This window comes from Manacus vitellinus, unplaced genomic scaffold (genome assembly GCF_001715985.3).
Source record: "Manacus vitellinus isolate BGI_N305 unplaced genomic scaffold, ASM171598v3 scaffold_99_pilon, whole genome shotgun sequence".
NCBI classification, from domain to species: domain Eukaryota; kingdom Metazoa; phylum Chordata; class Aves; order Passeriformes; family Pipridae; genus Manacus; species Manacus vitellinus.
This window is the reverse complement of record NW_021940916.1, coordinates 396,487-423,397: the sequence shown is the minus strand read 5'-3', so window position 1 is coordinate 423,397 and position 26,911 is coordinate 396,487. Positions and strand designations below refer to the sequence as shown.

Below are 26,911 nucleotides of genomic sequence, written 5' to 3'. Positions count from 1 at the left end.
TTTCCTTTCCCTGAGAAGGAGTAAAAAGGGAGTGTTGGAAACTTAACATTAAACAGGATTAAAGCCCTGAGTGCTTAAGGGGAAAACAGGTTAAGGAACTTAATCCAGGATGGATCTGCAGGAGCCCCAGCAGCTGGGAATGTTTGCGGAGGGCGAGCTGATGTCGGTGGGGATGGACACGTTCATCCACCGCATCGACTCCACCGAGGTCATTTACCAGCCCCGGCGCAAACGGGCCAAGCTCATCGGCAAGTACCTCATGGGAGACCTGCTGGGGGAGGGCTCCTACGGCAAAGTCAAGGAGATGCTGGACTCGGAGACCCTGTGCAGGAGGGCCGTGAAGATCCTGAAGAAGAAGAAGCTGCGCCGGATCCCCAACGGGGAGGCCAACGTGAAAAAGTGAGTGGACGGTCCTGGGGATGGGGGGTGGGCTTGGTGCTTGTTCTGCAGCTGAGCTCCTCTGTGACCTCAGCTGGCAGCGTGGCTCTCTGATGGGGAAGGGCTTCCTAAGCCGTGGCTTCCTGCTCTGGAAGTGCTTCCTAAGCCATAAGTGTTCAGGAATCTTCCTACTGAACAGCGCCCAGTGCTCTGGGTGAGGCTGGCACAGGGAAAGGGGCGGGTTCCTGTGGGCCAGGACTGTCTGGAACACACCACTTTGGTGTTGCTTAATGGATTAAATAGTGTTTCCTAAAGCAGTCCCTCTCCAAGGTCTCGCCTTGCCCAGGGAAGGGTGAGGGGGCACAAACACACCTGCTCTGGTCACAGTTATTGCATCCAAGTGTGTGTGGCCCTGGAGCTCTCTGGGGTGGCAGTTCCTGCTCCCACCCCTGTGGAAGGTGCCTGGAACGGGATCCAATGTATGGGGCACCCCATGGGCACAGGAAGTTTTGGGTTTTTCCCTTGGTTTCATTTCTGAGGTGTCTGGGACACGTTCAAGGCTCTCCCCAGCTGATTTCTGACGCTGTAGAACAGGGCCAAGGGTTGTTGACCTCTCTGGTGTCAGTGACTCCAGAGCTGTGCTCAGGAAGCTCCGACACCCCGTTACTCCGGGCACAAGGACCTTGTGGAAGGCAGCCCTGGGAGGGGCCAGGTCTGTGGGGCTGCCCAGGGAACTTTCCCTTCCAGGACCTCGCAGCAGCTGCGTCCCAGCCCTGCCAGGAGCTGCTTATCTGCCATGCAGGAGCCTCTGCAGCCCAAACAACCCGGCCAGGGTTTATCTGGGCTGGGAGGGAGGGCTCTGAGAGCTCCAGGAGCCTCTTGTGCCTCTCAGCTGAGGGTGAGCCCTGCCCTGGCAGAGCCCCGTGTCTGTCTCTCACCCAGGGTTGAGTTTCCCAGTTCAGCTGTGGGATATTTCACATCCTGTCCCAGCACTGCTGTCAGGGAGCTCTCACTTTGCCTTCCAACCTTCCTTGACAGCCTTGGCTGTGGAACAGTCACATCCCAAGGCCGGGACCTCCCTGTCCCTCCCTTCCTGGCCCAGGTTCAGGATCAGAGTGAACTTCGTTAATGTGTAATAAAATGTTTCTTGTTTTTCTGGTAGAGGCTGAGTGCCCCCGTCCCTCCATGGGCACATCCAGAGCTGCCACTGAGGAACAGGGAGATCGCTTCCTCCTTGGGGAAACTTTTCATGTAAATTAGATAAAATGAACTTGCCCACACCAGGAGAGTTCCCTGCTCTGAGCCATGGGAACGCTCCTGTGTCCTGGGGTGAACTCCGTGGAAGTTTTATTCATGCCCAGAGCGGGGCTGTGAGTGTCAGGGGGGTCATTAAGGGGGTTATTAAGCAGACTAGCCAAGCCCCTCCCTGGTTTGCTGTGGATGTTTTCTGGCTCAGCCCCACCTGCTCCAGAACACCAAGGCAGATTTTAGGTGTTGTCTTGTACCCAGGGTTGACTTTAGTTCAAGTTCCTGTTTCTGTCCCCTCATGCTTTCCTCTCTACCCACCCATTTGTGATCTTTATCTACTGCTTCAGTGGAGAATTTTAAGGCAAACTCTTGTATTTTTGGGCCCCTGGGCCTATGGCACTCTGAGCTTGTCAGACCCTTCAGCTCAGGAAGTGAAAGCTGTGAAACTTGGGTTGTTGGACAGAGGTGATTGAGTTACTGTGGTGGGCTTGTGCCTCTGCTCCCTCACAGAGCTGTGGAGGACTGGGCAGGTCTGAGCCACCTGCAGATGTGGGGCTGGAGTTGGGACATCAATGCCATCCCTGGGTCACTCTGTGGGTCACTCCCTGCTCATATCCCATACCAAAGCCTCATCCCACACGTGCAGCCTCCTGTCCCAGCCCTGTCTCCTGATGTTCTGGAGACCCAGAAATTATGACTAAAATGTGTTTGGGACTTAGATCAAACTGAATGATTTTTCTCTACCCTAGAATACTCCAGTTTTGCCCCGGAAAAATGAGTCCTGAAGGAATGTCCTAGTCCTGGGGAGGATGTTGAGGGTTTAAACTTGTAAGACACACATTTCCTTAAATCCACCGAGGGAATCTTCGTTTCCCTTCGGTTGCTTTAGGTGAAGTGAGGTGGCTCAGGCAGGCAGACAGTGCTGGGGCTGATCCCTGCAGAACAGGAGTTTAGTGGGATTGCTGCAAAGAGGAAGGCAAACTTGGCAGGCTGTGTGTGCAGCAGCAGAGGTTTAATAACGCCACACGCTAATAACCTCACACGTTAATTAATGTTTGGGGCTCTGGGGGATCCCAAGTGCCCTGTGCTGTGCTCACCACCTCGGGACTGCTCCGGTTGGAATCCCTGCTCCCTGCACGGAGCTGTGACAGTTTGTTCCTGGGGTCTGCAGGAACCGAGCTGGAACCTCCCAGCAGGGTCAGCTCTGCTGGGCACGGACTTGCTGGAAGCCCCAGAGGTGGGGGCTCAGGTGGGGCTGCAGCTGCTGCTCCTGATCCCTGTCCCTCCTCCCCAGACATGGGGCCCTTTGGAGCCGCCTGGCTCAGGGGGATCCTCTGCTGGGCTGGGTGTTTGCTTGGCTGTTCCCAGAAACCCTGGGAGCTGTAATCCATGGAAGAGCACAGGTAGCTGTGTTGTGATGGATATAGAGCCTGGAATGCCAGGCATCCCTGCAGGAATATGGACAGAGCCCTGGGACTAGAAAAGAGAAAAAGCAGCACCAAGGTCCTCCCGTCCAGTCCTGAGGCAGGGGCCTGCTCTTAAGCTTTTAGGACCTTATTGGAGGAACCTCGTGAACCAAAGGAAGGGAGTGAATCTTTTGGCTGTGTGGCTGGGTTTTATTTAAGCAGGAATGGCTGTGAGACCAGGAACAAGCTGTGGGAAGAACGCTGGATCTTGGTGGAGATGTCCAGGAAGGAACTTCTTTCCAGGCTGTCCTTGGCAACTTCCAGAATGGTGTGGCAATGGAGCAAGTAGGCAGCTTTGCTATATGCAGTTCTGAGCTGCTACAGCCCCCAGTTATTTGCCAGAGCAGGTACCTTGCAGGGGATAAGTCTTAATCTACCAGGATGAGCTTAATGGATCTGACAGAGCTCCAGTTAGAAGGTCTTTTCCCTCCTCGTCTTCTTCAAAGGAGGTTGCACTTGGAAGCAGGCCCTGCCCTCTGGCAGTCTGTCTGGTCACACACTTGCAGTGGGCTGGGCTGGGGTTTTGGTGTTAATTTTGGGGAAAAAAAACCAACTTTAGGCCCGTTCTGAGGAGGTGAGTTCCCCTGCTCGTGGGGTTTGCAAAGCAAAATGGGATCGGAGGTGACTGGCTGGCTGTCCCTGCTCCTCAGGCATTCCAGAGTGCAAGAGGAGCTAAAAATAGAAGTAATCTTTCCTCTGGGAAAAGGGCTGCTTGGCCTCTGCCCCAGAGGGGGGGCACTGCCCTGGCATTTTGGATGGGTTCATAAAGTCCTCTGGGGGGGGGAAATCATTGCAGAAATATGAGATATTTTTTCAGTCTGTTGAAGGTGGAAGGAATTAGTGTTTGTGCTTCTGAGCTGTATTGCAGGGAATGAGCTGTTGGGATCAGGGTTTTAAATGTGTCCCTGGTATTGGCAGCTTGCTTTGCCTTAAAGCAGTTGTGTTTGAGTGTGTGTGCTCTCCTCCCTCCCAGCATCCCAGCTGGATCCCTCGGCCCTCTCCCTCTGTGCTGCAGGATCTCCTCACCCCACACAAGCACTGGCTGCAGTTCTTGTGCTGCTTTAATCCACTTCAGCCCTTTGGTTGTTCCTATAATTAGACCTGTCTGCTGTGCCCACTGAACACTGGGGGGCTGTCCCATGGTGTCCTGGGTCTCTGCTCAGCTCTCAGTGGCCTTTTTAAATCCAGAGTTGAGAAAGGAAAAGTCCCTGGGCTAAACTTTGTTAGTGAAGTGATTCCTACTGCTCAAGTATTCTTAAAAGATCCTGAAGGATTCTCCTTGCACTCCTGTGTTGGAGGAGCCTTTCCAAGGAGCAGTTCCTGGTTGTTACTCAGATGTGAGGCACCAGCCAAGCTTTGTGCTGACCCAGCTTGTTGTTGGAGCTGTGAATGGTGAGGGGCTTTGGGCTGGCTTTGGGCTGGGGCTCTCGTTTCCAAAGCTGTGCTTGGAATTCCTTGTAGTGCTGCTTCCGAGAGCTGGAGCTGATGAAGTGTGACCACACTGCTCAAAGCACTCGCCAAATGGCACGGGAGGGGAGGTGAGATGGAGAGTTTGTGGAGTTTAGCACAAGTTTCTGTGGAGTTCAGCACAGCTCAGCATGGAGCAGCAGCGGGACCTGCAGTGCCAGACACCGACAGAACCACCCTGACCTGACTGTCCTGATCCGCCTGTTTCTCCACAGCTGGCAGCCAGTGGGATTTCACAGGCTGAGTTTAATGCAAAAGAGACTAAAATGTGGTTTGGGGCAGGTGCAAAATCCCAGGAGACAAAGATCAGACCAGCTGACAGGAGCTGACATAGGAGGGGCCGTTCTCCGAGCCAAGAGAAGGTGTTTGTGCTGTTTTAGGTTATTCCCCACAAACAGAGGATTCAGGTCTCTGAACCATTCAGTCGAGTTAAGTTTGGGCTAGATTTTGGGAGAAGTGGAGTGGGAAATTAGCTTTTTAAACATGACTTTTTTCCTTGTCTCTTCCTGCAGGGAAATCCAGCTCCTGCGGCGATTACGGCACAAAAACGTCATCCAGCTGGTCGACGTGTTGTACAACGAGGAGAAGCAGAAAATATATCCTTTTTTTACAGGGCTGTTCATCAGGTTTGAATTCCCACTGCTCCCCTGCTGCAGTTCTGCTTTTTGGGAAGGTCCTTTTGGATGCTTCTTAAGCTTGAATTTTTGCAATTAAATTGCTTCCACTGGTGTTAACCATCCTGCCTGCTGGGAGACTTTCCCCAGGAACACAAATTCCCAGGCACACTGGTTGAGGCAGTTTTATGCCTCCCCTTACTGGATGTGGGGTGACTGTGCCACGCTGAGAGCACTTTGCCTGGAACCAGCGTGGAAGTTCCTGGAGCTGATCTGCTGTAGCACATGTTATAAATGGTTGCTTTTATATTTGGCAGTGTTTTCTAAATACTGCCTTATTAGAGCACTCCAGAAAAGGGGTAATTTAATTGTGTGCGTTAATTAGATCAAACGCTCTGCCACCAGATCATTAGGATAAAGCAGTGTGACAACTTCTGCTTGTGCCCGTGGCCTCGACAGACAGGGGGGACAGCGAGTCAATTACCGGGAGAGAGAGATGCCTTTAATTAGGGAGAAGGGAGGAGGCAGCGAGGGGAAAAGGAGCCCGAGAGAGACATCGTGTGTCGGAACCAGGTGATGACAACCCAGAACTGTCACTGGGAAATGGGGGCTCTCTGGGGATGTTCCTGTCTGGACTCTCCAAGCAGTGCTGGTCCACGAAGAACATGTTGTTTTTCAGTACTTTCCCCTTGCAAGTACAGGTTGACTTTGCCATTTTTGTCTGTATCTGCTCCTCCACTCTCTGAGTTTGCTCCTCCCAGTGCTGGTGACACTGGAAATTGGGGCTGTGGAGGGAAGGATTCTGTTCCCACCTGGGTGCCCTGTTGCTGGTGGAAGTGCATTGCAGGCTTCAGCTGTGTTTGTCATAGAATCAGAGACTGCTTTGGGCTGAAAGGGACCCCAAAGCCACTTCAGGGTATTCCCCTGTTTCTGTTATTCCTGTGAGGTCTCCAGTTTGGCTCCTGTGGAGTTCCTGTCCTGTCCCAGGCCCGATGCTGCAGCTGCAGTGGGTCATTCCAGAAGGGTTTTCCGTGGGTGCCTCCCCCTCCTGTGGGAGCTGGAGGAAGGTCCCTCAGCAGCTGGGGAGTGCAGCCCCTCGGGCTTTGGCTCTCTGGGACGGGGCTTTGCCCTCACACAGCACCTCCTGAGGGGTGTTCAGCCTTGGAGCTTCCTTAACTCTGCCTTCACGTATATGGTGATGGAGTACTGTGTGTGTGGGATGCAGGAGATGCTGGACAGTGTCCCAGAAAAGAGGTTTCCAGTGTTTCAGGCTCACGGGTAAGTTTGGTTCCTCTCACCACTGTGCTCTCTTGAGCTGGAGAGCTCTGCTCAGGCTGCACATGAAAGCAAACCTGGCTTTGTGCAGTGATTTAATCTTTCACACCCATGCAAAAAGTGAAAAGCTCTTGAAGTGGTGGCAGGGATTGTCCTTAGATTTTTGGGAAGGAAGACCATGTTTCTGTTGATTTTCTGTTACTTTTGTTTAACTCCCTGAGCTGCCCAACAGCCCTTCCTGGCCCTTGTCCTCCTGCAGTGCCCAGGGGTGCAAAGGGGGGAGTCTCCTGCCCTGCCTAAACGGAGGCCAAGCCACAGTTCAGCATCAGAAGAGAGATTAAAGGCCTTGGGATGGATTAGGGATTGGCAATATCCAGCATGATCTCTTAGCCTGGTTAGTTAGCAGACAGGATAAGCTGGAGCCCCTTTCACTCTGCAAGGAAAGAGACCTGAAAATTCTGGGAATAGAAGATAGTCATGGTCAAACCAGGGCAGAGCAGCAAACCTGTGGCAACCGCATAATTTTCTGGTCTTATTTTCATTTTGTTTAAGAGATCTCTGGGATTACAGACAGCCTAAGTGAAATTCAGGCACACTAATACTATTTCTGGGTATTATGAGATGAAACACTTGCCTGCTGCCAGGCTGTGCTGCAGTGCTGGTGACAGCCCAGAGTCTCTGACCGAGAGCACAGCAAAAAGCTCCTTTCTACTGGCTAAAAGTGTTTGATTTTTCCCTCTGCCTCTCTCTGCAGGTACTTTTGTCAGCTTATAGATGGCTTAGAATACTTGCACAGCCAAGGGATTGTCCACAAGGATATCAAACCGGGGAACCTCCTGCTAACAACCAATGGGACACTAAAAATATCCGATTTAGGTGTAGCAGAGGTATGTGAGAAGTGCAGCAGTGGGACATTCTGGATTGAGGTCACCTCTGTGGTGTCATTGATTTATTGTGCTTTCAGGCTTTTGTTCTGTTGCGCTCGCAGAGCGCTCTGAGTGACTCTGAATATTTATTGCAATTGGCAAAGCACTTTTGTTGGTAACAGCATGAAACCTCCACTCAGGAAGCACAGAGAGGAAGACATCAATCTTGGACGAGCCCAAAAGTGGGGGCAAATGGGGATAAGCTACATAACCTTGCCCTGTTTTTTGTGTGGGGTCTGTCCTGGGTGGGAGAGGTGCAGGGCTTGTCTCTGGGGTGTGTGGTTGCTGTGGTGGCACGTTCTCATCATCTGTAGATGTTCAGTAGAGGAGTTTTCCCCTTTTGTTTCCCAGGTGGAACTTTTCCAAGGCTCAGTTTGTTTTCCTTGGAAGCCTGACCCTGGTCTCTCCCGCAGGCACTGCATCCGTTTGCGGAGGACGACACGTGCAGGACGAGCCAAGGGTCGCCAGCATTCCAGCCCCCCGAGATTGCCAACGGCCTCGACACCTTTTCAGGCTTTAAAGTCGACATCTGGTCCGCGGGGGTGACGCTGTGAGTGCCCCGAGCCCCCAGGGACTGGAGAGCAAGTGACACCCCCGGGGAGCTCAGTCCTGGGCTGTCACTGCTGCTCTTGTGTGTTGGGGGAGCAGGGAGGGGAGTACTGGTCCCTCCTGGGGGGGGGTTATGCTCCCCAAAGTACCTGTTATTCTGCAGAAGGTCATCTTTTCTCTCTGTGAGTGACTCTGCAGCTGTTGCTCAGCACCCAGAAGCACAGCTGCTGCAACAACAGAAACCACAAGTATTTATTTTAAAGTTTCTGCTGTCCCAGCTGTCAGGGAGGTGTCCTGGTGGTTTTGGCTTGTGTGAATGACGAGCTGTGATGAAGGAAGGCAAAGTTTAAAGAGACATTCCACATACTGTCAAATATTCCTCTTTTGGTTCCCTCTTGGCTCCTTTTGGTTTACATAGCCATGTAAGAAATGAGTACCTGTGTGCTGCTTCTCATCCAGCTTCTCCTTCTGCCTCCACAGATACAACATCACAACGGGTCTGTACCCTTTTGAAGGGGATAATATCTATAAATTATTTGAAAACATCGGGAAAGGCGACTACACAATTCCAGAGGATTGTGGTCCTCCACTCTCGGACTTGTTGAGAGGTGAGTCTCCCAGGTGGCTCCAAAAGGGTGACATTTATAGATGCAACAATATAGATTTAGTGACATTTATAGATGCAGCTTGCACAGTGCCAGGCAGAGCTTCCTTCCAGGTGTCCTGTGGAGATGCAGGATCCTGTTGGACAGGGAGGTTGTGCTTACAGCCTCTGAAGGATCTTCAGCACTGGTATTTTCCTGAGATCCACTAACTCCTGCATGGCTCTTGCAGTCCTTGGTTCTTGCATTATGTTGTGCTCTGAGAAGCTTTTACACCTAAAGACAAATTGAAATTTAAATTTAAAATGGCATTGTAGCATTGATACAGGTTTTGCCAGTGAGAACACTCAGATGCCTTGTCCAGGCTTTCCCTGAAGTGAAACACTGAGTACTCGGGGTCTGCTGTCCTTCCTCATCAGCCTCTGCTCTGGATTTATTTGTCTCAGTCCCACTTGTCCTCCTTCCCCCCAGATTCAGAGCTGCAGGATATTGGAGCAAAGTGACAGGTTTCACTTTCACAGCAGGGCTGGGGTAGGACCCAGAATGGCACTTTCTGGGGAGAAGGTTGAGGTTTTTCTTGGTTTTTTTCTTGCTGTCCCTCATTGGAGCAGTTTGAGGTTTAGTGCTGAACAGTCTCCACCTGTGAAAGCTGAGTGGTCACAGGCTCCATGCAGGGCTCCTGGCTCCGTGCAGGGCTCCTGGCTCCGTGCAGGGCTCCTGGCTCACACAGGCTCTGTACAGGGACACAGGCTCTGTGCAGGGCTCCTGCTCCATGCAGGGCTCCTGGCTCGGTGCAGGGACACAGGCTCACACAGGCTCACACAGGCTCTGTACAGGGACACAGGCTCAGTGCAGGGCTCCTGCTCCATGCAGGGACACAGGCTCTGTATAGGGACACAGGCTCCATGCAGGGCTCCTGGCTCCGTGCAGGGCTCCTGGCTCTGGCTCGGTGCAGGGCTCCTGGCTCGGTGCAGGGCTCCTGGCTCCATGCAGGGACACAGGCTCTGTACAGGGACACAGGCTCTGTGCAGGGCTCCTGCTCCATGCAGGGCTCCTGGCTCGGTGCAGGGACACAGGCTCACACAGGCTCACACAGGCTCTGTACAGGGACACAGGCTCAGTGCAGGGCTCCTGCTCCATGCAGGGACACAGGCTCTGTATAGGGACACAGGCTCCATGCAGGGCTCCTGGCTCCGTGCAGGGCTCCTGGCTCACACAGGCTCTGTACAGGGACACAGGCTCAGTGCAGGGCTCCTGCTCCATGCAGGGCTCCTGCTCCATGCAGGGCTCCTGCTCCGTGCAGGGCTCCTGGCTCGGTGCAGGGACACAGACTCTGTGCAGGGACACAGGCTCCATGCAGGGCTCCTGGCTCGGTGCAGGGACACAGGCTCCATGCAGGGCTCCTGGCTCCATGCAGGGACACAGGCTCACACAGGCTCTGTACAGGGACACAGGCTCAGTGCAGAGCTCCTGGCTCCGTGCAGGGACACAGGCTCCATGCAGGGCTCCTGGCTCCATGCAGGGACACAGGCTCACACAGGCTCTGTACAGGGACACAGGCTCAGTGCAGAGCTCCTGGCTCCGTGCAGGGACACAGGCTCCATGCAGGGCTCCTGGCTCCATGCAGGGACACAGGCTCACACAGGCTCTGTACAGGGAACCACAAGGCTTCAGTGCAGCTCCTGGCTCGGTGCCGGCCGTGCCGGCGGCAGGTGGTGCTGTCAGTCCGAGCTCTTCCAGCGCCGCTGCCGGGGCTCCCCGGACCCGGCACCGAGGAGGTGCCAGACCCCCCGCAGGCCCCCTCAGAGGCTATTTTAGCTTCCCTGGCCCCGTGCCAGCGATGAAATCAGTTATTTCCATGTGCTTCCAAAGGCATTAGCCAGCTTTAGCAGCTCTCCCAAGGCATTACATAAGGCAGCGCTTCCAACGGCGCTCGGCACAGCCGGGGTCCGACTGCTCACGGCCAGGCACTGCCTGATGTGCTTCCTGCCAAAGCTGCCTGCCCCAGGGAATGGTGTCCTGAGCTCCCTGTGGCCTGTGCTCTGTGGCTGCTGACTGAACACAGCCTCTTTCTGAGCTGGGAAGTGCCCAAATGGAGTAAATCCCGCGGTCCGGCTGGAGCAGCTGCCCCTCTCCTGAAGCATCCAGCAGAACTCCTTGGAGGTTTCTGATCAGCCTTTCAGCTGCACTTAGTGCTTCCCCCAGGGAAAAGGAGCGTGGCAGTTTTCTCTTTTTCCTGTGCTGAGCATACTGACAGCTTAAAGTCTTGTGCTTCATTAGCACAATAACTCCCTTTTTAGTTCTCTTTCCACCCCTGCGTAAGATCTGGAGTCAGAATTTCCTGCTCTTCCCTCTGCCTGGTTTTACATGGAGGAGCCTTGTACCTGGTGCCCTCTGTCCGTGTCTCACAGCCTGAATCTCCTTCACCCTTGCTGCTGGCTGGCTCTTTGCATCCCTCCTGTACTTGGGCACCACAGAAGTGCCAGTTGGGTGGGTTTGGTGGGGAGAGGAGCTTGTCTGGGAGGAGGTGGATGTGTCCCCTTCTTCCAGGGCAGTGGGAAGCCCTAAGGATCCCTTTTCCTCTCCTCCCACCCACTTGAGAACACTCTCCCACCTCTCTTCTTGCCATATGCATGTGGTACATTGTAAAAGCTGGCAAAACCTCCTGATACTCCTCTTTTCTTGGTGTGACACACATTTTCCAGTGGTCAGACTGCCAGTGGCCTCGAAGTGGGTGAATCCTGGGGTGGGATTGCCCCAGTTCCCCCAACTGTGGAGGCCTGACCAGCTCCCCAGCACCTGCCGAGGCCCAGGGCTGAGCTGTGCAGTGGTGGCTCTGGGTAGCTATGGTGACAAACCTGGCTGCTTTATTTAGTTCCTGCTTTTCCTCCAGAAGGTCTGCGTTTCCTGGTCAGTGCCTGCTCCTCCTGCAGCGAGCAGGAGCTGAATCCAGTGCCTGCAGGTTGGACACTGTCAGTGGCTGGTGGCTGTGGTTGTGTGAGCAGCACAGGCACCCCCAGCTCAGCTCTGGCTCACTGGAGGTTTCATGTTGCCTTTGTGTTGCTTTGAAAGGCTCTAATAGCCCTTGCAGAGCTTCGAGTGCTTGGTCTGGGTCTGGCGTGAGGCAGAATTCAGTGCTGCTAAGTGCTCATTTCCTCTGTCTGCGGGGGCTGTGCTGACCACAGGCCCTGTAGGGCTGTGAAGAAAACACAAACACACTTTTTAAGGTTTTCCTGTTCCTCCGTTGACCACTTTTGTAGTGTTTCTTTACTTTTTCTTCCCCTTGAGCTTTTTTTTATCTTTGTTCCCCTTTCCAGAAGAGCAGAGTTTAGAGGACTTAAAGCTTCTGTGGTATTTGGCTTGTGAAGAGACTCTCATGACAGTATATCCCACAGATTAGTTGGGATGCTGCTCCTCGTTTTGTCTCCCTAATCAGGGATGAAGCTTTATTTATACTCTTCAGGGATGGAAAGGAGAAGGGCTGGTGCAGCTCTGTGTGTGCAGTCAGGAGAGATGTGTCAGAGTGGAAGAGTTTATAAATAGCCTTAAGGTTCTTCTGGCAGCATCTGCCCATGGCTTATCAACTGTGTGCACTTTGCTTCTGGACCAGAAAAATGCACAAGGTCAGCTTTCCTCCTCCTGGTAATAGACTTTTACTGGAAGAGGAAGCTCTGAGGCTGCAGCTCTGCATTAATCAGCATCTGAATTGATTTCCAGGCCCTGTGACCTGGGACATGGTGGTTGGTTCCGTAGCAGTTTGTTTCCTCACTGCTGTGACCTTTCCTTGGCAGGACAGCGAGAGGATATGTGTCCTGGTGACAGTGGGATGCTTTAATTGTGCCATGGCAGGAGCCCCTGGAGGTGGCAGGAGGGTGTTTGTGCCCATCCAGAGGCCTGTGCTGGATCAAAGGCCCGGGATTTGCCTGCAGAGGGAGTTTGTGGCCGGAACACCCGGCTGAGTGTGTGCAGGGTGAGGGAGAGGGAGAAAGTCCTGTCTCCATTTACAGATTGGCCTCACACTGCTTTTATAGTGCTTGTTTAAATGTTGATCCAACTTGGAGGCTGAAGGGAAATCCAGGGTGAGTTCATTAACCTTGCTGCTGGATCTCTTCCTGCTTCTCCAGTCCCGTACCTGAAGCTGTGCTGTGTTCTGAATTCCAAGAAGTCTGGCCCAGGCTGTAGTGCTGTGCCTGTCCGGGATCATGGAATGTGTGGGCTGGGGGCTGGGAGGGGCTGGGGGCAGATCCCTGCTCTCCAGTCCCTGCACTGCCACTTTCCATGACTGGAGAAGGGTTTGAGGCTGTGGAGGTGCTGCAGTGGGCACGAGACCCCCGTGTGGGTACGACTGTGTGGTGTCTGTTCTTATCAGTTTAATGTCTGATACGCCCTCGATGAGGGGACTTTACATTTCAGGAGGAATTTCCTCATGGAAAGGGTAGTCAGGCATTGGAAGGGGCCGCCCAGGGAGGTTTGGAGTCCCCATCCCTGGAGGTGTCCAAGGAATGACTGGAGGTGGCCCTCAGTGCTCTGGGCTGGGTGACAAGGTGGGCACCGGGCACAGGGGGGGCTCTGTGACCTCGGAGGGCTTTAGCAGCCCCAGTGGCTCTGTGGTAGCCCATGTATGGGCACAGCGACTCCTCCGGGAATCCCGAGGAGCAGGGGCTGGGGCTGGGCCTCCGGAGGCATGGCCCTGGCACAGCCTGTCCCATCCCCGTGCAGATAAACTCAGGGAAGGCTTTACCCTAAATGGCAGCGAGCTCCCGCGGGCAGAGCTGCGGGATGACTTGCCTGGTGAATAGAACATGATGTTTTGTCTTGACGAAGCCTCTCCTCAGTGCAGGGCCTGAGCCACGGAGCTGCCACGGCTGACTCAGAGCTGAATGTACGAGTGCACATTTTCAGCGAGGAGACTTTCCATTTTCTTTCAAACCTTGCCCCGAGTGTGGTCGTTTTTCACTCAAGTAAATACTCTTTTTCGTCAGTTATTTTCTTCCTGCCTTTTTAATGGCTTGAGAGCAACAGCTCCCTGTGCTGTGGCTGTTTCTAACTGCTGCTCTTGGGCCTCTTTTAATCATTGACTTTAAAATTCTTCCTCTGCTTGTACCGGTTTCATCTGGTAGATGCCTTAAATTTCAAAAACACCTTGAAATGTGGTCTTTAAATAAATAAATTGGGGGAGTAGGTGGTGCCCTGAGTTCCCTGTTTCTGATGACATTAATAAGAGAACCCAGCCAGCACTTGCTCTTGTCCCCTAAAGTTCATGTAAGAGCTCTTTGCAGTCCTATTTCTTTAAAAAAAAAAAAAACAACTCATTTGGGCAGCTGAGCTGTGAAACTGCTGTCTGATCATCTTATTAATAGGTCCTTTAATTAGGTGCAGGATTTTTTTTTGCTCTGAACTTGAGGTGAGGAGAAATTCCATCTGAACGTGAGAAAACTCCTTTGCTGCCAGGGCTGAGCTCTGGAACAGGCTGCGTGGGGGGATGTTGGGACATTCCAGACCCAATCCAAACAATCCAAAACTCTGAGGACTCCAGTGCCTCAAGTTCCTGAGCCAGGGGCCTGGCATGCACCTGACCTCTAACCTGGAGAGCTCCTTCCGTGTTTCTTTGACCCACTTCACGTGCTGTCATGTGGGTCAGTAGTGATCCCATCTGCCTTAAAGCTCTTAGTGCTGTCACCAGCACAGATAAACCTTCCCAAATTGCCAGGGCAAATTGTGTTTGGGGTTCTGGGGGGGAACATAACTTCAGCCCTCCCTCACTGCCCTGTCCTGTCCCCCCTCTTTGCCCGTGTTACTGTCAGGGGTGTGGTGAGAACGGCCTGACAGGGAAGATATCCTGGAGCAGCTTTGGTTACCACACATGCTCTGGTGATTTATCTCTTCCATGACCTTTGAATTGCAGCATCTAACCTGCAAAAGGCCCTTGCAGCTTCCTGCTTGAACTAGGATGTCTCTTTCCAGACCCCCCTTTCCAAGTGTCCATCCAGATGTATCTCCCATCCCTGTGTTCTCTCTCTGTCCTTACCCTGGCTCTCCCCAGCCCTCTGCACTGTTTGCTCCAGTCCTGACTTTCCAAACTCCTGTCTGACAGTCAATATGTTCCTGGAACTTTCACTGGAGAATATCTTGGATGCTGCTGGATGAGGCTCCTGTGGTCCCATTGGCTCATTTCTGAAGAATATGGCAAAGTTTGCTCCTTCCCTTCTGTTGAGCTGTGAAGCTTCTGAAAGGCAGTGGGGCAGAGTGGGCACCCTGGGAGGCTGTTTAAGGAATCCATCTCCCTCTCTCCCAGAGAAAATATAGATGAGCTGCTTTTCTTCACCCCCACCCAGTTCCCTCAGATGACCCCAGAAATCCAAGCCTGGCCAGGGCACAAGGATGGGCAGTAGGTTCTATCTGACTATGTCTCAGAATATAATTCCACTAGACTGGAGTATCTGGGACACTGAGCAACTGGACATATGCTGTGCCTGAGGCTTTGGCTCTTCCATGGAGAAAGTTCAATGGAATTATCTGTGAAATGCTAAGTCTTGATGCTCTTTGCCTGGAGACATGGTTGGACCTGTGATCCAGGGCTGGAGGAGCCTCAGTCCCTGCACCAGGAGGGAGGGAAGGGCTGGATCTGCTTTGCAGGTGGGACACTGAGGGACAAACTGGCTCAGGTGTCAGTGATGGGGTTGGGATTTTGTGCTGAGCTTCCCGTGCCCGATGCAGCAGATCCTGCCTGGAGCTGCCAGGACTGGGCACAGCATGGCTGGCAGGGAGGGCGGGGAGGGGAGGGCAGAGCTTTGTGCTTCCTGGCCTTGGCTCAGCTGGGAGTGCCCGTGATCACACCTGGCCTTTTCTGCTTCTTTTCAGGGATGCTGGAATACGACCCAGCCAAGAGGTTCTCAATACAGCAGATAAGGCAGCACAAGTGAGTGTTATTCCCTTCCTGCTCATGTACCTGTGCTCCTACTCTCACCTCCTGTTTCCTTTTGACAGCAGACACATGGAAGTCACTCAGTCTCCTTCCTCCAGCTCTGCTGGGGCTCTGGCAACCTCCACTTGGCTTTTTTCCTCCTATTAGAGCATCCGGTAAAGCAGTGGAATTGCTGACCGGTAAATAAGGAACATGTTGGAAGTCTGTTTGTGGTGTGCCTGCTTCTGGATGATTAAGGGTTCTGGATAATTTTTTCCAGAGGCCAGCAAGTCCTAATGGAGCGGAACAGGGGCTCCTGAAAGCTGGGCTATTGAAGTAGGGCCGTTCAGTAACGTGTGTTAGTTCTGGCCAGTCTGGGGGCAGAAATATCCCCTGGTATCTGCTCCATGTGGAATCAATATGTGGAGAAGCGTTTCAGGACAATAGGAAGGTTTGGTTTTTTTCTTTCTCTTTAATATCCCAGTGTTCCCTCCCCCGTATCCTCCCCCGTTTTCCGTGCCATAGTCGGGGGGAAATGCCCCGTTATCGCTGAGGCTTTTTTGAGGATCTGTTTGAACACGCTGGCTCTGAGCAGAGATTTCCTGGGCGGATAAAAGTACAAGAACAAAAAGCATCATGAGGATGCTTTGCTGCGGAGGCTGCACCAGTTTATCTCCTCTTGGAATGGGAAGTGCTTCTGAGGACAGGCAGAGCAGCCTCTGGACCGCAGCTGCTCGGCACAGGCGCTGTCTGTGAGCCTGCCCAGGCCCTTTTGGGAGCCATGGAAGAGCAAGGATGTGATCTGGGATGGTGCTGAGCCCACTCTGTGCTGCAGGAACAGCGCTGCTTTCCTGTTTTGTGTCTCTGGAAAAGCCTGGCCACTGTAGCCATGTGCTGCTGTCAGGGGATGGTCCCTGGGAGGTGTCCGAGGAGCCACAGCCAGAACCTGGGAGACCCCTGACAGGGAGCAGAGGGGCCAGGGGAGCAGGGCTGGGGGAGCAGGGCTTATAGAGCTGCCCAGGCAGTTAATTAAACAGCCAGGCTGACTCCTTAATAGCAGCCAGGCCCCGTGCCTGGGCAGTTCCAGGGCTCTGGGCGATGGCGGGCACAGGCATTTGCCATTCAGGGCTGCCTTCCCCTGCACCAGTGGCCACAACCAGAGGGGATCAGCTTGCCATGCAGGCAAACCCATGCTTTGTCAGGAAACACTGGAAAGAAGCAGGAATTAAGTCTGTGGAGTCATCAATAGGCCTTGAGAAAAGCACTAAAAGCACTTTCTTTCCTGTGGGTGCAGAGGCTGCCCCTGAGCTTGGGCACCGCCCTGGGTCCTCCTGGGTCACTGCTGGGTGTTTGAGCTGGTTCCCCAAGCCCAGGTACTCCATTTTATCCTCCTCCCCCGTGGCAGTGAGTTTCTGTGTCAGTGTTGCCCAGCTGGAAGCACAGAGGTGTCCCCAGAGACCCTGCCTGTAGCTAGAAAGCCAGAGAAACTGGAGCAGGGCTCTGGCACGGGGCAGCTGTGGAGCTCCTCTGCTCCATGGGCACAGCTGCTGTGCCCAGGCTTCTCATCCCACAGCACTGAGAGGGGCTGAGGAAAGGCTCTACCTGCAAACCCAGGAGCATTTTGAAGGCTTAGGCTCTTATTAGTTTTGTGTGAGCTTAGCCAGTGCTTCTTAACAGGCTTTTCTCCCCTATTAGTAATTGCCTCCTTCCTCCTGCTGTGGCATCTAATAATTACATCAAGCACAGCAGAGCCTGCAGCCTTGGGCCTTGGATGTGTCTGTCCAGCTCCTTTTTGTGCTAAAGAATCCAGAGCTTGGTTCTCCTGCCTTTTCTTTAAATAGAAGCTTAGCCCTGATGCTTAACCTGACCCTGATTTTTTTGTAAATGGAACGCAGCAGTCAGGACAGCAGGCGGCCACTGGATATTGTCAGAGGGTTTTGGGAAAGCATTTTAGTAAGAAGAGATTTGATTTCTAGAATCTTTAGATTTTGGAGCGGGGGAGGGAGTAAGTCATTAATGATTTTGGGTTTCTCTACACTCCTCCCCCAAAACCGTGTGCTGAGGCACAGGAACTAGACAGAAAAACATCAAGAGACTTCCCCAGGCTGCCCTGCTGGGATGGATCCCGGCTCCAACCAGAATCACCCGGTGTCTTTCCGTGCTGCTGGAAGTCTCCTTTTATGTCTCTGAGCTGCTGTTCCTGGGCCTGGCTCACACGGACAGTCGGGATCATCAAAGTGCTCTGAGAGCAGCAGGAACAGCCCCTGGGCCCCAGGCAGGGGGTTTGCTTTGGAGCCAAACGCTGCTGGGCCAGGCTGGTGTCAGGGTGAGGGGAAGGGGCCATGCTCCCCTGCCCTGTGGGGAGGGGAGTCCAAGGGGAGCATCACAGAGCGGGTGTCCTGCAGCCACAGAGCTGGTGCTCGGGGTCCATCCTCCCCCACTTCACCTGCCATGAAGTGTGAGGGCTCCTGCAGTGGGATCAGGGGTAAATCCAGTGGCTCAGGGGCACTGAGGGAGCACAGAGTGCTCTGTGGAGCTGCAGGAGGCAGGGAAGGCAGCCAGGCTCCTGTTACTGCCCAGCAGTGATCCTGCCATTCCTCCCGTTATTCCTGTCAGCTATTCCAAATGCTTTTCCCCCTGAAGCAGCAGCCCTGGCTGAGGAATGCTGGAGGAAGAGTGCTGACTTTCATCCCTGCCAGCTGCCTTCCTCCCTCCTCACTCCTGCAGCTGAACTTCTGCATCAGGCTCCTGTCCCTGCACTTCTGCTGGAGCAGGACAAAGCAAGATGTGCTGCTCTGCTCAACCCAGTTCGTGCAGGTCAGACCTGGAGTTGTAAATGGAAGTGAGTTAAACCTCTCCCAGCCCCGAATAGCACTGGAAGAGCCTGGAAACCTGCTCTCCCTGGAAGGATCCAGGTGGGATGATGTTCAGTGGGAAACTGATGCTCGTAGCTCACCTCTGGGAATATTTGGTGCTCCTGGGCTGGGAAGGGAAAGCTGCCAAGAGCCAGGGAGTTCCAACTTGCTCCTTTATGGATTATCCACCACCTCCCCTCTGCCCTGTGCTTTTGCTGAAGGGCTTCATGCTCATACACTGCATTTTGTAACTAATTCACTGACCTGCTGCAGCACTTAAAGTGATGAAGTGGATGCAGAATTCTACCTCTGTCCCTTGTTTCCAAGGCAACCATCTTCCCTTCCCTCTCCACAAGTGTCACACTTAATTTGTTCAGCCGTGGATCCGATTGCAGGAGTTCATGGCACGAGAGGGGAGGCACTTCCACCTTTTATTAGCCGAGGTGCAAATTAACCTGCTGGGCTGGGGTCTCCTCCTGCCCTCCTGGAGGCTGCTGTGCCACCTTCCCCAGCACTCCTGCTCTCTGCAGGAGTTTGGAGAGTCACTCTGGGATGCTGTGCTGCTCCAGCCTGGGTACTGAACCCCTTGGAAATCTGTGTGTGGTGCCACTGGATGCTCCTTTGCAGGTGCTGACTGTGCTCTTGGACTCCTGTGCCTGCTTCTGAGGGAAGGAGAGACATGTGGTGCCTTTCCCTGTGCCTTCCACAATTGCCTGTGAGGGGACTGAGTTAAACTGGACCCCTGTTATCTGCTGCTCGTGGTGACAGTGACCTCCCAGTGAGCTTGAGGCCCCTGCATGGCATCACAGGAGAGGTGGAGAATGGCTCATCCCAACCCTGGCTGGCAGGGCAGGGATCTGCAGCTTGGCATCTGCTCTCAGGCAGAATCACCCATGTACAAACCAAGCAAACTGTGAGTTTGTGACCCCAGTGGGGAGTGGATGGCTGGGAGTGCTGAAAAGCTGCAGCTGTGCTTATGGATTCTTCATTTAACCTTGCTTATGCCAGAACTTGAAAAGAGCAGAGAGAGGACTTGTGATGGGAGATCTGAGCTTGGGAGCTGCAAACCAGACGGGCTCATTAAGCACTGGGCAACCCAGATTCCTCTTTTCCTTCAGCCCTTGACCCTTGCTGTGTTATCTCCCCGTGGCTGACAGCAGCTGTCTGGGCCCCACTGCTGCCTGGCAGGATCACAATTAACACTTGTGCCACTGCTGGCCAGGGCTTCTGAGCTTGCAGGTGCCTCAATGAGCTTGTGGAGTAGGAAGAAATAATCTCTTACTACTGCTGCCTTCACCCTGAAACGTTTCTTAGCCACTCCCAGCCCTTTGGAACAGAGATGAGAGAGGAATCTGCCTCTTCCAGGGGATGTTCTGGACAAGGGGTACTTCCAAGATACCAGAAATCTTTTCTTCCCCCTCAGGGTTAAAGCAGCCACCACAAGCACCAGGTAACTGTGTGTGCCAGTGGACTTGGCTCAGAAAACATCCCTGAAACTGGGAATAAGTGGTGAGACAGGGCACTCCTCAGCAGGGCTCTGACCCAGCTGGTGTTTTGCCTTGGTGGTAAGGGCAGGGTGAAGAGGGGCTTTGTCTCATCGCCATCTCTGCCCAGGAGTTGCTGTTTTCTGGCTCAGGCAGTGACCAGTGGCTTCCCGAGGCAGATCAGGGTGTTGCTGGAGCCAGTGGTCCTCAGCTGAAAGGCAAATCTTCACTGACAACCTCCAGCACCAGTGCAGAAAGTGGAATGTCTGTCCCTGCTGGAAAATCCTTGCCAGGAAATACTCTGCTACTCTGCACAGAATTGCTCGAGGCTCCTTCCAAGAGGTCTTTGATTTTTCTTAGAACTTCAATGGATTTCTCTTCTCACTCTCTGTCCTCATTACCATATATGCATATGCAAGTGTTTGAAATCACCTCCCGGAGGATGGAAGCATAATGACTGGAGTACAGTGATTCAGGTTTCTGCTGCTAATAAAAACCTATTTTTACTCTCCTGGTAAGTAGGACAGGAGGGAAGAGTGAGGCAGAGCTGAAATACAGCAAAATAAAAACACCGGGTGCTGTAGGCTTCCAGGCTCTTTCCCTTTAAAATTCTCCTCTTAGCAGCAGCCACTCTGATCTCATTAGTCCTGGATATTCCCTTCTCTCGAGGTCTCTGGTGCTGAGTTTGGATCCCTCAAGCCCCAGTGCCCCTGGCAAAACCAGCTGGTGGCTGTTGGTTCCTCTGTCCCTGTGCTGATGATCCTTCCAGGCCTGATCAGCCCAGGCTGGATTTACTGTCTTGGCAGCCACTTCCTCAGTGAGCACAGTGTCCCGAGGAAGGGAGGTGGGTTGATCCCACAGCAGTGCTGTGTGCCACCCACGTCACCAGGGAAGCCATCCATGGGATCTGTGAAGAGCCCTTGGCCACAATCCAGCTTTGCTGGTCCCGCTCCCTTCCTGCTGGTGGGGCAGCTGGCGTGGGCTTTGCTCAGCCCTGCAGTGCCACTTCGGGGACAGAGGTGACACTTGCCAGCTGAGATCTGCAGCAGTTCTGTCCCTCTCCACAAATTCCAGCTTCCTGCCTGCAAACAAGGCACTGCCTGACTCCCAGAGCTGCAGCCTGGCTCCAAAACTCCAGCACTGCAGAGAAAACAGTTTAAAGATGCTGATTGTGAAGCAGTTTCTGGATAAGAGTTCACCCCTCCCTTGAATCCTGCCTGATTTGTCCCAGTAGCTGCATTTCCATTTGTTTATCTCCTCACTCCGTGCTTTTGCTGATAGTTTTGTTAGAATCCCACTTTTTTCAGGCTGACTGTCAAAGCAGTGTAAGACTAGAACAAAATGATAATTACAGCTCTGCGCAGGAGGTGCCTTCAGCCTGCCTTCCTGAAAGGAATTTGGAACTGGGGTGATAAAAACCAGATGGCTCAGGTTGGTGAGAGCTCTTGGGCTGGCTCAGGCCTTCCTCCGTGGTTGGAGGCCAGGAGTTACTGGATGCCAGCTGTGGACTGGGAATCACTCCTGTCCCATCGGGCGTGTGTGGGCTGGAGAGGTGTGTTAGAGGTACCTGGGTCTGCAGGAACCTCTGCTCCCACCTGCACTGAGGGGCTTGCTGCGAGTGTGGAGGCCCCAGCAGCACTCCCAGGAAACTTTGGGTGCCCACGTGCAGCACTGGGAGACACCCCAGAGACAGTCTGGAGTCAGAGCCCTGCTCTGGGAGTGCGATGAAAACCTGAGAGGTTTATCCCATCTGGCTCTGGGATGCTGCTGGGAAGCAGCCTGCTGGATTCCTGATCTGATTAAGAACAGCTTTCGGAGCCGATATCCTTTCCTGGCCAGATGGGCTTTGGTGGTGATAGGAGTCCCTTGAGACAGAGGGGGATAAAAGGATAAAGTAGAAACGTTTCTGCTGTGGCCTTGGTGCAAACTGGCTTTTAGAGGAAACTGCTGCAGTAACTGCCCCTCTCCTCAGACTGGGATCCTGCAAATTGGTGTCTGTTGGGCTGGATCAGCCTCAGCTTCAGGATAGGAGAAGTTTCTCCTGTCCTGCTTGCTTGGACAACAAAACTCAGGAGCTCCAGCAGCTCTGCTGATGTGTTTTGACTTACAGGTGGTTTGGGTTGGAGTTGGTGATGGAGAGAACATTCCTGAGCTCTGTGTCCAGGCCCTGAGCTGCCCCCTGTGCCTGTCTCCCCCCTGTCCCACCCCAGTGTGTCCCAGAGCAGACTCCAGCACTGGCTCCTGGCAGAGCTGTTCCTCCTCGCCTGCCAAAGCACGTCCCTGGCAGTCCTGGGGTGGGATGGGGCGTGGGGGCTCCTGTGTGCCCGTGCCCTGACCCAGCTGTGCCCGGGCTCTTGCAGCTGGTTCCGGAAGAAACACGCCCAGGCCGAGGCGCTGGTGCCGATCCCGCCCAGCCCCGAGAGCAAGGACCGGTGGAGGAGCATGACGGCGGTGCCTTACCTGGAGGATCTGCACGGCTACAACGAGGAGGAGGACGAGGACTTGTATGACATTGAAGATGATATCATCTACACTCAGGACTTCACAGTACCAGGTAGGGGAGAAGGATGCTGCAATGGGCAGGGCAGAAGTGGTTGGGCTTTTGGGGGTTTTTTGTCCTTTTAGAGCTTTTTGGGAAAGGCCTCAGGCTCTGAATAGTCCTTTCAGCAGAGGAGGAGACTTGGTTAGGGAGTGGTGTGAGTGAGCCCTGGTGCTCTGGGTGCCTTGGTCCTTGATTTGATCAACCAGGATGCCCCTCCCTGTATTATCCCTGTGCCAGCTGGGCACCCTTCTCCCAGGAACAGCTGCTGCTGGACCCTGCTGTTCAGCACAGTTAATTGTTAGGGCCAGTTTTGCTAGAATGAGTTATTTGGGAGCAGAGCCCTGCAGTGACTCTGTTCAGGGTACATGGCACACAGGGGTGTCCCCTGCACACCAGGAGCCTGGTCCCAGCCTGGCCTGTCCGGGGCTCCCCAGCTCTGGAGGGTTTGTGTGGTTTGCAGAGGCAATAAAGGTGAATTTTTTCACCCAAGCGTTCCTGCAGGATCCCTTTGAGCCTACTCAGTGTTGTATCTCTAACAGTGATGCCATGTTAAGATATAAATTAAAACCCCTTGTGCATGAGGGATCAGTTCAGCTGTGGCTCTGCTGGGCAGCAAGAGCAGGAGTGTGAGTGACTCATAGGTGGGGGTGGGTGCTGGGTTTGGGGGGGGTAAGAGGGAACCTCATTAAATCCTGTGTTCTTCAGAGGAAGAAGGGGCTTTGAGAAAGTGCTTTCATTTTTAAAGGGTTATTTAAAGATTTATGCAGCTCTGTGGGGAGATGTAAATGTTCCAAGCCCCTGGTTCAATCGGTGTTAAACATCCCATCCGAGGGAAGTGCTGAGGAGAGGATGGAGAGGATGGAGGGGAGGATGGCTGTGGCCCGAAGGCAGGATCCTTGTGTGCAGTGAAGGGATGTGAATGTCCTGCTCAGTGCTTTTGTGCTGCCTCTCAGATTTGGAGGCCGAGCTCTGCTCTTTCCTCCCCTACATTAACCCCTCCTCTGCCCCAGCCCTGTTCTGCAGTGCCTGCTCCTGGGCTTTTCAGTCTGAGGCTGGGCAATGCAGCCAGGACTGGAGTTTTTTAAACCAAGCCTGGTGCTCGGGAAGGTGTGTTCCTGGCTGCTCTGGTGCCTGCGTGCTCACTCTGACAAACAGCGATTCAAAACCTCTTCGTGGTGTTATTTTGAAACCTTTTTTGGTGCCTGAATGAGCTGGATGCAGAGCCATTAAGAATGTGAGGGGTGGCAGGGATGAGCAGCCACGTTCCCGGTGCCTCTCTCAGCCCTCCCTTTATTTATTTTATTTTTAGCCTGCCCGTGGTGAGGGTGAGGTGGGCAGGAGCTGCTCGGGCAGACGCAGCGCTGGGTCAGCGGCTTCCGCGGGGGCAGCAGCAGTTGCCAAGACTTCAGCCCATGCTGAATTTTTATTTTCATTAATTTGAACGTCAGCAACTGTCATTGGTGAAGGAGGTAAAATTAGCTCACGATTCACCTCCCTCCTTGGTATCCATAATAGACTCCCGGGACTGTGCTTTTGAAGCAGGGAAGGAGGGGAGGAGGGAAGAGTCACACAAAAGACAAATGAGCTGTTTGGATAGATCCTTTTTTCCCTCCCCAGTCAGAAATGTTAATTGACTTGGCCCGAGCTCAGCCGAGGGAGGGGAAGAAGTGTTCAGCTTGGCTCTGAATGGGGTTGTTTGAGGCTCTGCAGACGTGCTGGTGGGATGCAGGGATGGGAGGAAAAACCCAGAGCTCTGGGGAGTTGCTGCAGCCTGACCCCTGTGAGCTGCTTACCCTGAGCCCTTGGGGGGCTCTGGGGCCAGCGTGTTCCCCTCTTCTAGAGCTTGGACCCCTTGGCCCTTTCCAGCCATCACCCCTCCAGAGGGATCAGGTGATGGTGGGATCAATAGTGGGGTGTGAGCTCCGTGCTTCTGCCGTGCCAGCCACTGCCACAGCACGTCTGAGGCTCTGACACACACCCAGGGCACCCCCTCTGTCCCCGGGGGGGCTGAGGCACCCCCATCACCTCAGTCCCTTGTGGTGAGCCTGGCCAGGAGCTGTGCTGCTCGGGGGTGCTGGGTTGGACCCCCCCTGGGAGCGCAGTGAGTGCCACTGGCTCTGGCAGTGCCAGGGTTGGGTGCCCAAAGCCAGTCCCTGTCCCTTCCCGGGGCAGGAGCACTCAGGTAAGTGCCACAAGCCAGTGACTGGGAGCTGTGGCAACACTCGGAGCCATTGGAAGGGATATGGGGGCAGATCCAGAGGGAATTGATGGCACCTGTAACCCAGGATCCGCTCCCCCCTCCCTCCCTGTTTCTGGAGGACCTGCAGCAGTGCCAGCGGGGATGTGTCGAGGCACAGGGGTCCAAGCTGGCCCCCCGCTGTGCCCCCCCAGAGCAGAAGTGTCTGTCCCACTCCCTGAGCCCCCCCAGCTCCGAGCAGTGGGGTGATGGTTGGCGCAAGCGGAGCTGACGTCCCGCCCGGCCTTGGCGGAGAAAGGATTGAGCATCCTTTAAAGAAAATTATACATAATCGTCTTACAGCTTCCACTCAAACCTCTGAGTCATAACTGAAGGGCCCTGGAGCGTGACGTTCCTGCTGGAAGGAAATTGCCTCGGCTGGATCCGGTGGGGGGGAGCCCGACAGAGCCGCTCCTGAGCCCCGCGTGGGGCTGGGGCTGCACCCCCATCCTGGGGGAGCACCCGGGGTGCTCCGGGGCCACATCCCTGCCTCACTCCCTGGCTGCAGGGATGTGACCCCAGCCCGGCTGTGGCAGCAGGAGATGCCTCTGGAAATGGCTCTTCACCTGCTCTGCTGAGTCACAGGGAGCAGAGGAGGCAGAGGGGCTGATGTGAAGCCCCCACCCCATCGGGGTGTCCCCTCAAGGGATGGTGACACACCCAAGCCCTGGCCCTGCCAGGGGGGGCTGCACTGCCCCATTCTGCCAACACACCCAGCCCCTGGGCACCCCAGAGTCAGTGCCTGGGGCTGGGATCTGCACCTCCCTCTGCTCCCCAGAGCAGCTGGGCTGGTCCCTGGGAGTCCAGGGGGGCTCGGAGACAGCCCAGGGAGGAGGGGACACACTGTCCTTGTGGTGCTGTGCCCCTGTACTGGGAACCACCAGCTGCTGTGTGCTGGGGGAATGAGGGTCAGACCAGTCCTTGGGGGGAGGAGGGAGGGAGGTGCAGCCTCAGGCTCCCAGCCTTGCACATCCCCTGTTGGGGATCCCTCTCCCGCTCCTCGAGGGCGCAGGAACAGGCTCGGGTTTCTGCAGGAACAAGGTCCCTCCCGGGCGCTGGGAAGGCTCTGCCCGCCCCTCACTGTGCCCGTTCCCCTGCAGGACAGGTGCCTGAGGAGGAGGCCGGGCAGAACGGGCAGAGCCGTGGCAAGGGGCTGCCCAAGGCCGTGTGCATGAACGGGACGGAGCCGGGGCAGCTGAGCAGCAGGGCCAAGGGCGAGCGCCGGGCCAGCGCCTCCTCCAACCCCTCCCGCAAGGCCTGCTCTGCCAGCAGCAAGATCCGCAAGCTCTCCACCTGCAAACAGCAGTGAGCTCTGCCCAGGTACCACGGGGGGGCCCGGGGGGGGCTGCCCGAGGAAGGGGGGACACCCAAGTCTGCCCCAGCCGTGGGCAGCGGGAGGGAGCTTGGGGGTGTTTTGTAGTCTGGGTCCTGAACATCCCCCTGGAAGGGTCCCTGGCACCAAACCCATGGTGTTGGGGGGTGCAGAGCCCGGTGGGGACCCCTGCTCTGCCTGCCTGGCTCTGCTCTATTACCCCTTGCAGGGTGTCGTGACCCCTCTGCCCTGCTGGGCTGTGGTGACAGCCCTTTTCCTTGGCACTGGCACCCCCTGCTCCTGGCCTCACCACCCTCCTGGATTTTGGGAGCACAGAGGAGCTGGGCTGCAGTGGGATGCTGAGCACTGGGGTGTCCCCAGAGAGGCCCCCATGGGACCTGCCCCTGGCCTGGGAGGTGTCTGTGTCACTCATGGCCAGGCCACTGCTTGCCCAAGCCCCTTCCCCTCCCCTCCCTGCTTCCCCCCCTCCTTCCGGCTCCTTCTTCCCCAGCTCCAAGCCCTGTCCCCTCCTTCCCACCCCTCATTCATAAGGAGCCAGCAGTGACTCATGTTCAGCCTCATCCGCCCCCGGCCTCATGCTCGTCACGGCGCTGCTGGGGCTGAGCTCTGTTATCTCCTGGATCACGACCAGCTTTGTGGTGTGAAAAAAGCCCGAAATAAAAGCTGGATCCTCCCCCTGCAGCTGTCAGGGGCCGTGGCAGCTCCATCTTTAATTCATGGGGGCAGTGAGTCACCTGTGCAGGGAGTCGGTGCAGCCGGAGCCTGGGATGGGATGGGGCTCCCTGGACCTGCTGCTCCTCCCGCCCCTCCCGGCCTGGGGGCTCCAGGATGCTGCTGGAAGGGGAGGGTCCATGGGAAGGAAGGGAATGCTCCCCTCCTTGGCTTAAAGGACATTCCTTGGTGTCATTTTCCCCTTGGGGTCTTTCTCCTCGGCTTCAGGGCGGGTCTGGGCTCACCTGGCTGAGGGACCAGATGTGTGTGAGCCCCCACCAGCCCTCCAGGGACAGCACAGGGACCCCGGGCCCCTCTCCC

At 54.8% G+C, this 26,911-nt stretch overlaps 1 protein-coding gene across 1 annotated transcript; it reads left to right on the top strand.

Annotated features, from left to right (window-relative positions):
* The first annotated feature begins 6 nt into the window (after positions 1–6).
* On the top strand, positions 7–25,860 carry STK11 (serine/threonine kinase 11). The gene is made up of 9 exons (XM_008928270.4): positions 7–399; positions 5,072–5,155; positions 6,362–6,451; positions 7,203–7,335; positions 7,788–7,924; positions 8,404–8,531; positions 15,387–15,444; positions 22,129–22,322; positions 25,647–25,860. The coding sequence occupies exons 1-9, from the start codon at positions 110–112 to the stop codon at positions 25,853–25,855; spliced, it is 1,323 nt and encodes a 440-aa protein (XP_008926518.1). The 5' UTR covers positions 7–109; the 3' UTR covers positions 25,856–25,860.
* Positions 25,861–26,911: the final 1,051 nt, after the last annotated feature.

Bases quoted from the DNA above. Each gene is read 5' to 3' on its own strand.
- STK11 (XM_008928270.4), top strand. From the start codon at position 110: ATGGATCTGCAGGAGCCCCAGCAGCTGGGAATGTTTGCGGAGGGCGAG. The intron at 6,452-7,202 runs GTAAGTTTGGTT...CTCTCTCTGCAG, and splicing joins CCAGTGTTTCAGGCTCACGG to GTACTTTTGTCAGCTTATAG. The intron at 7,336-7,787 runs GTATGTGAGAAG...TCTCTCCCGCAG, and splicing joins CCGATTTAGGTGTAGCAGAG to GCACTGCATCCGTTTGCGGA.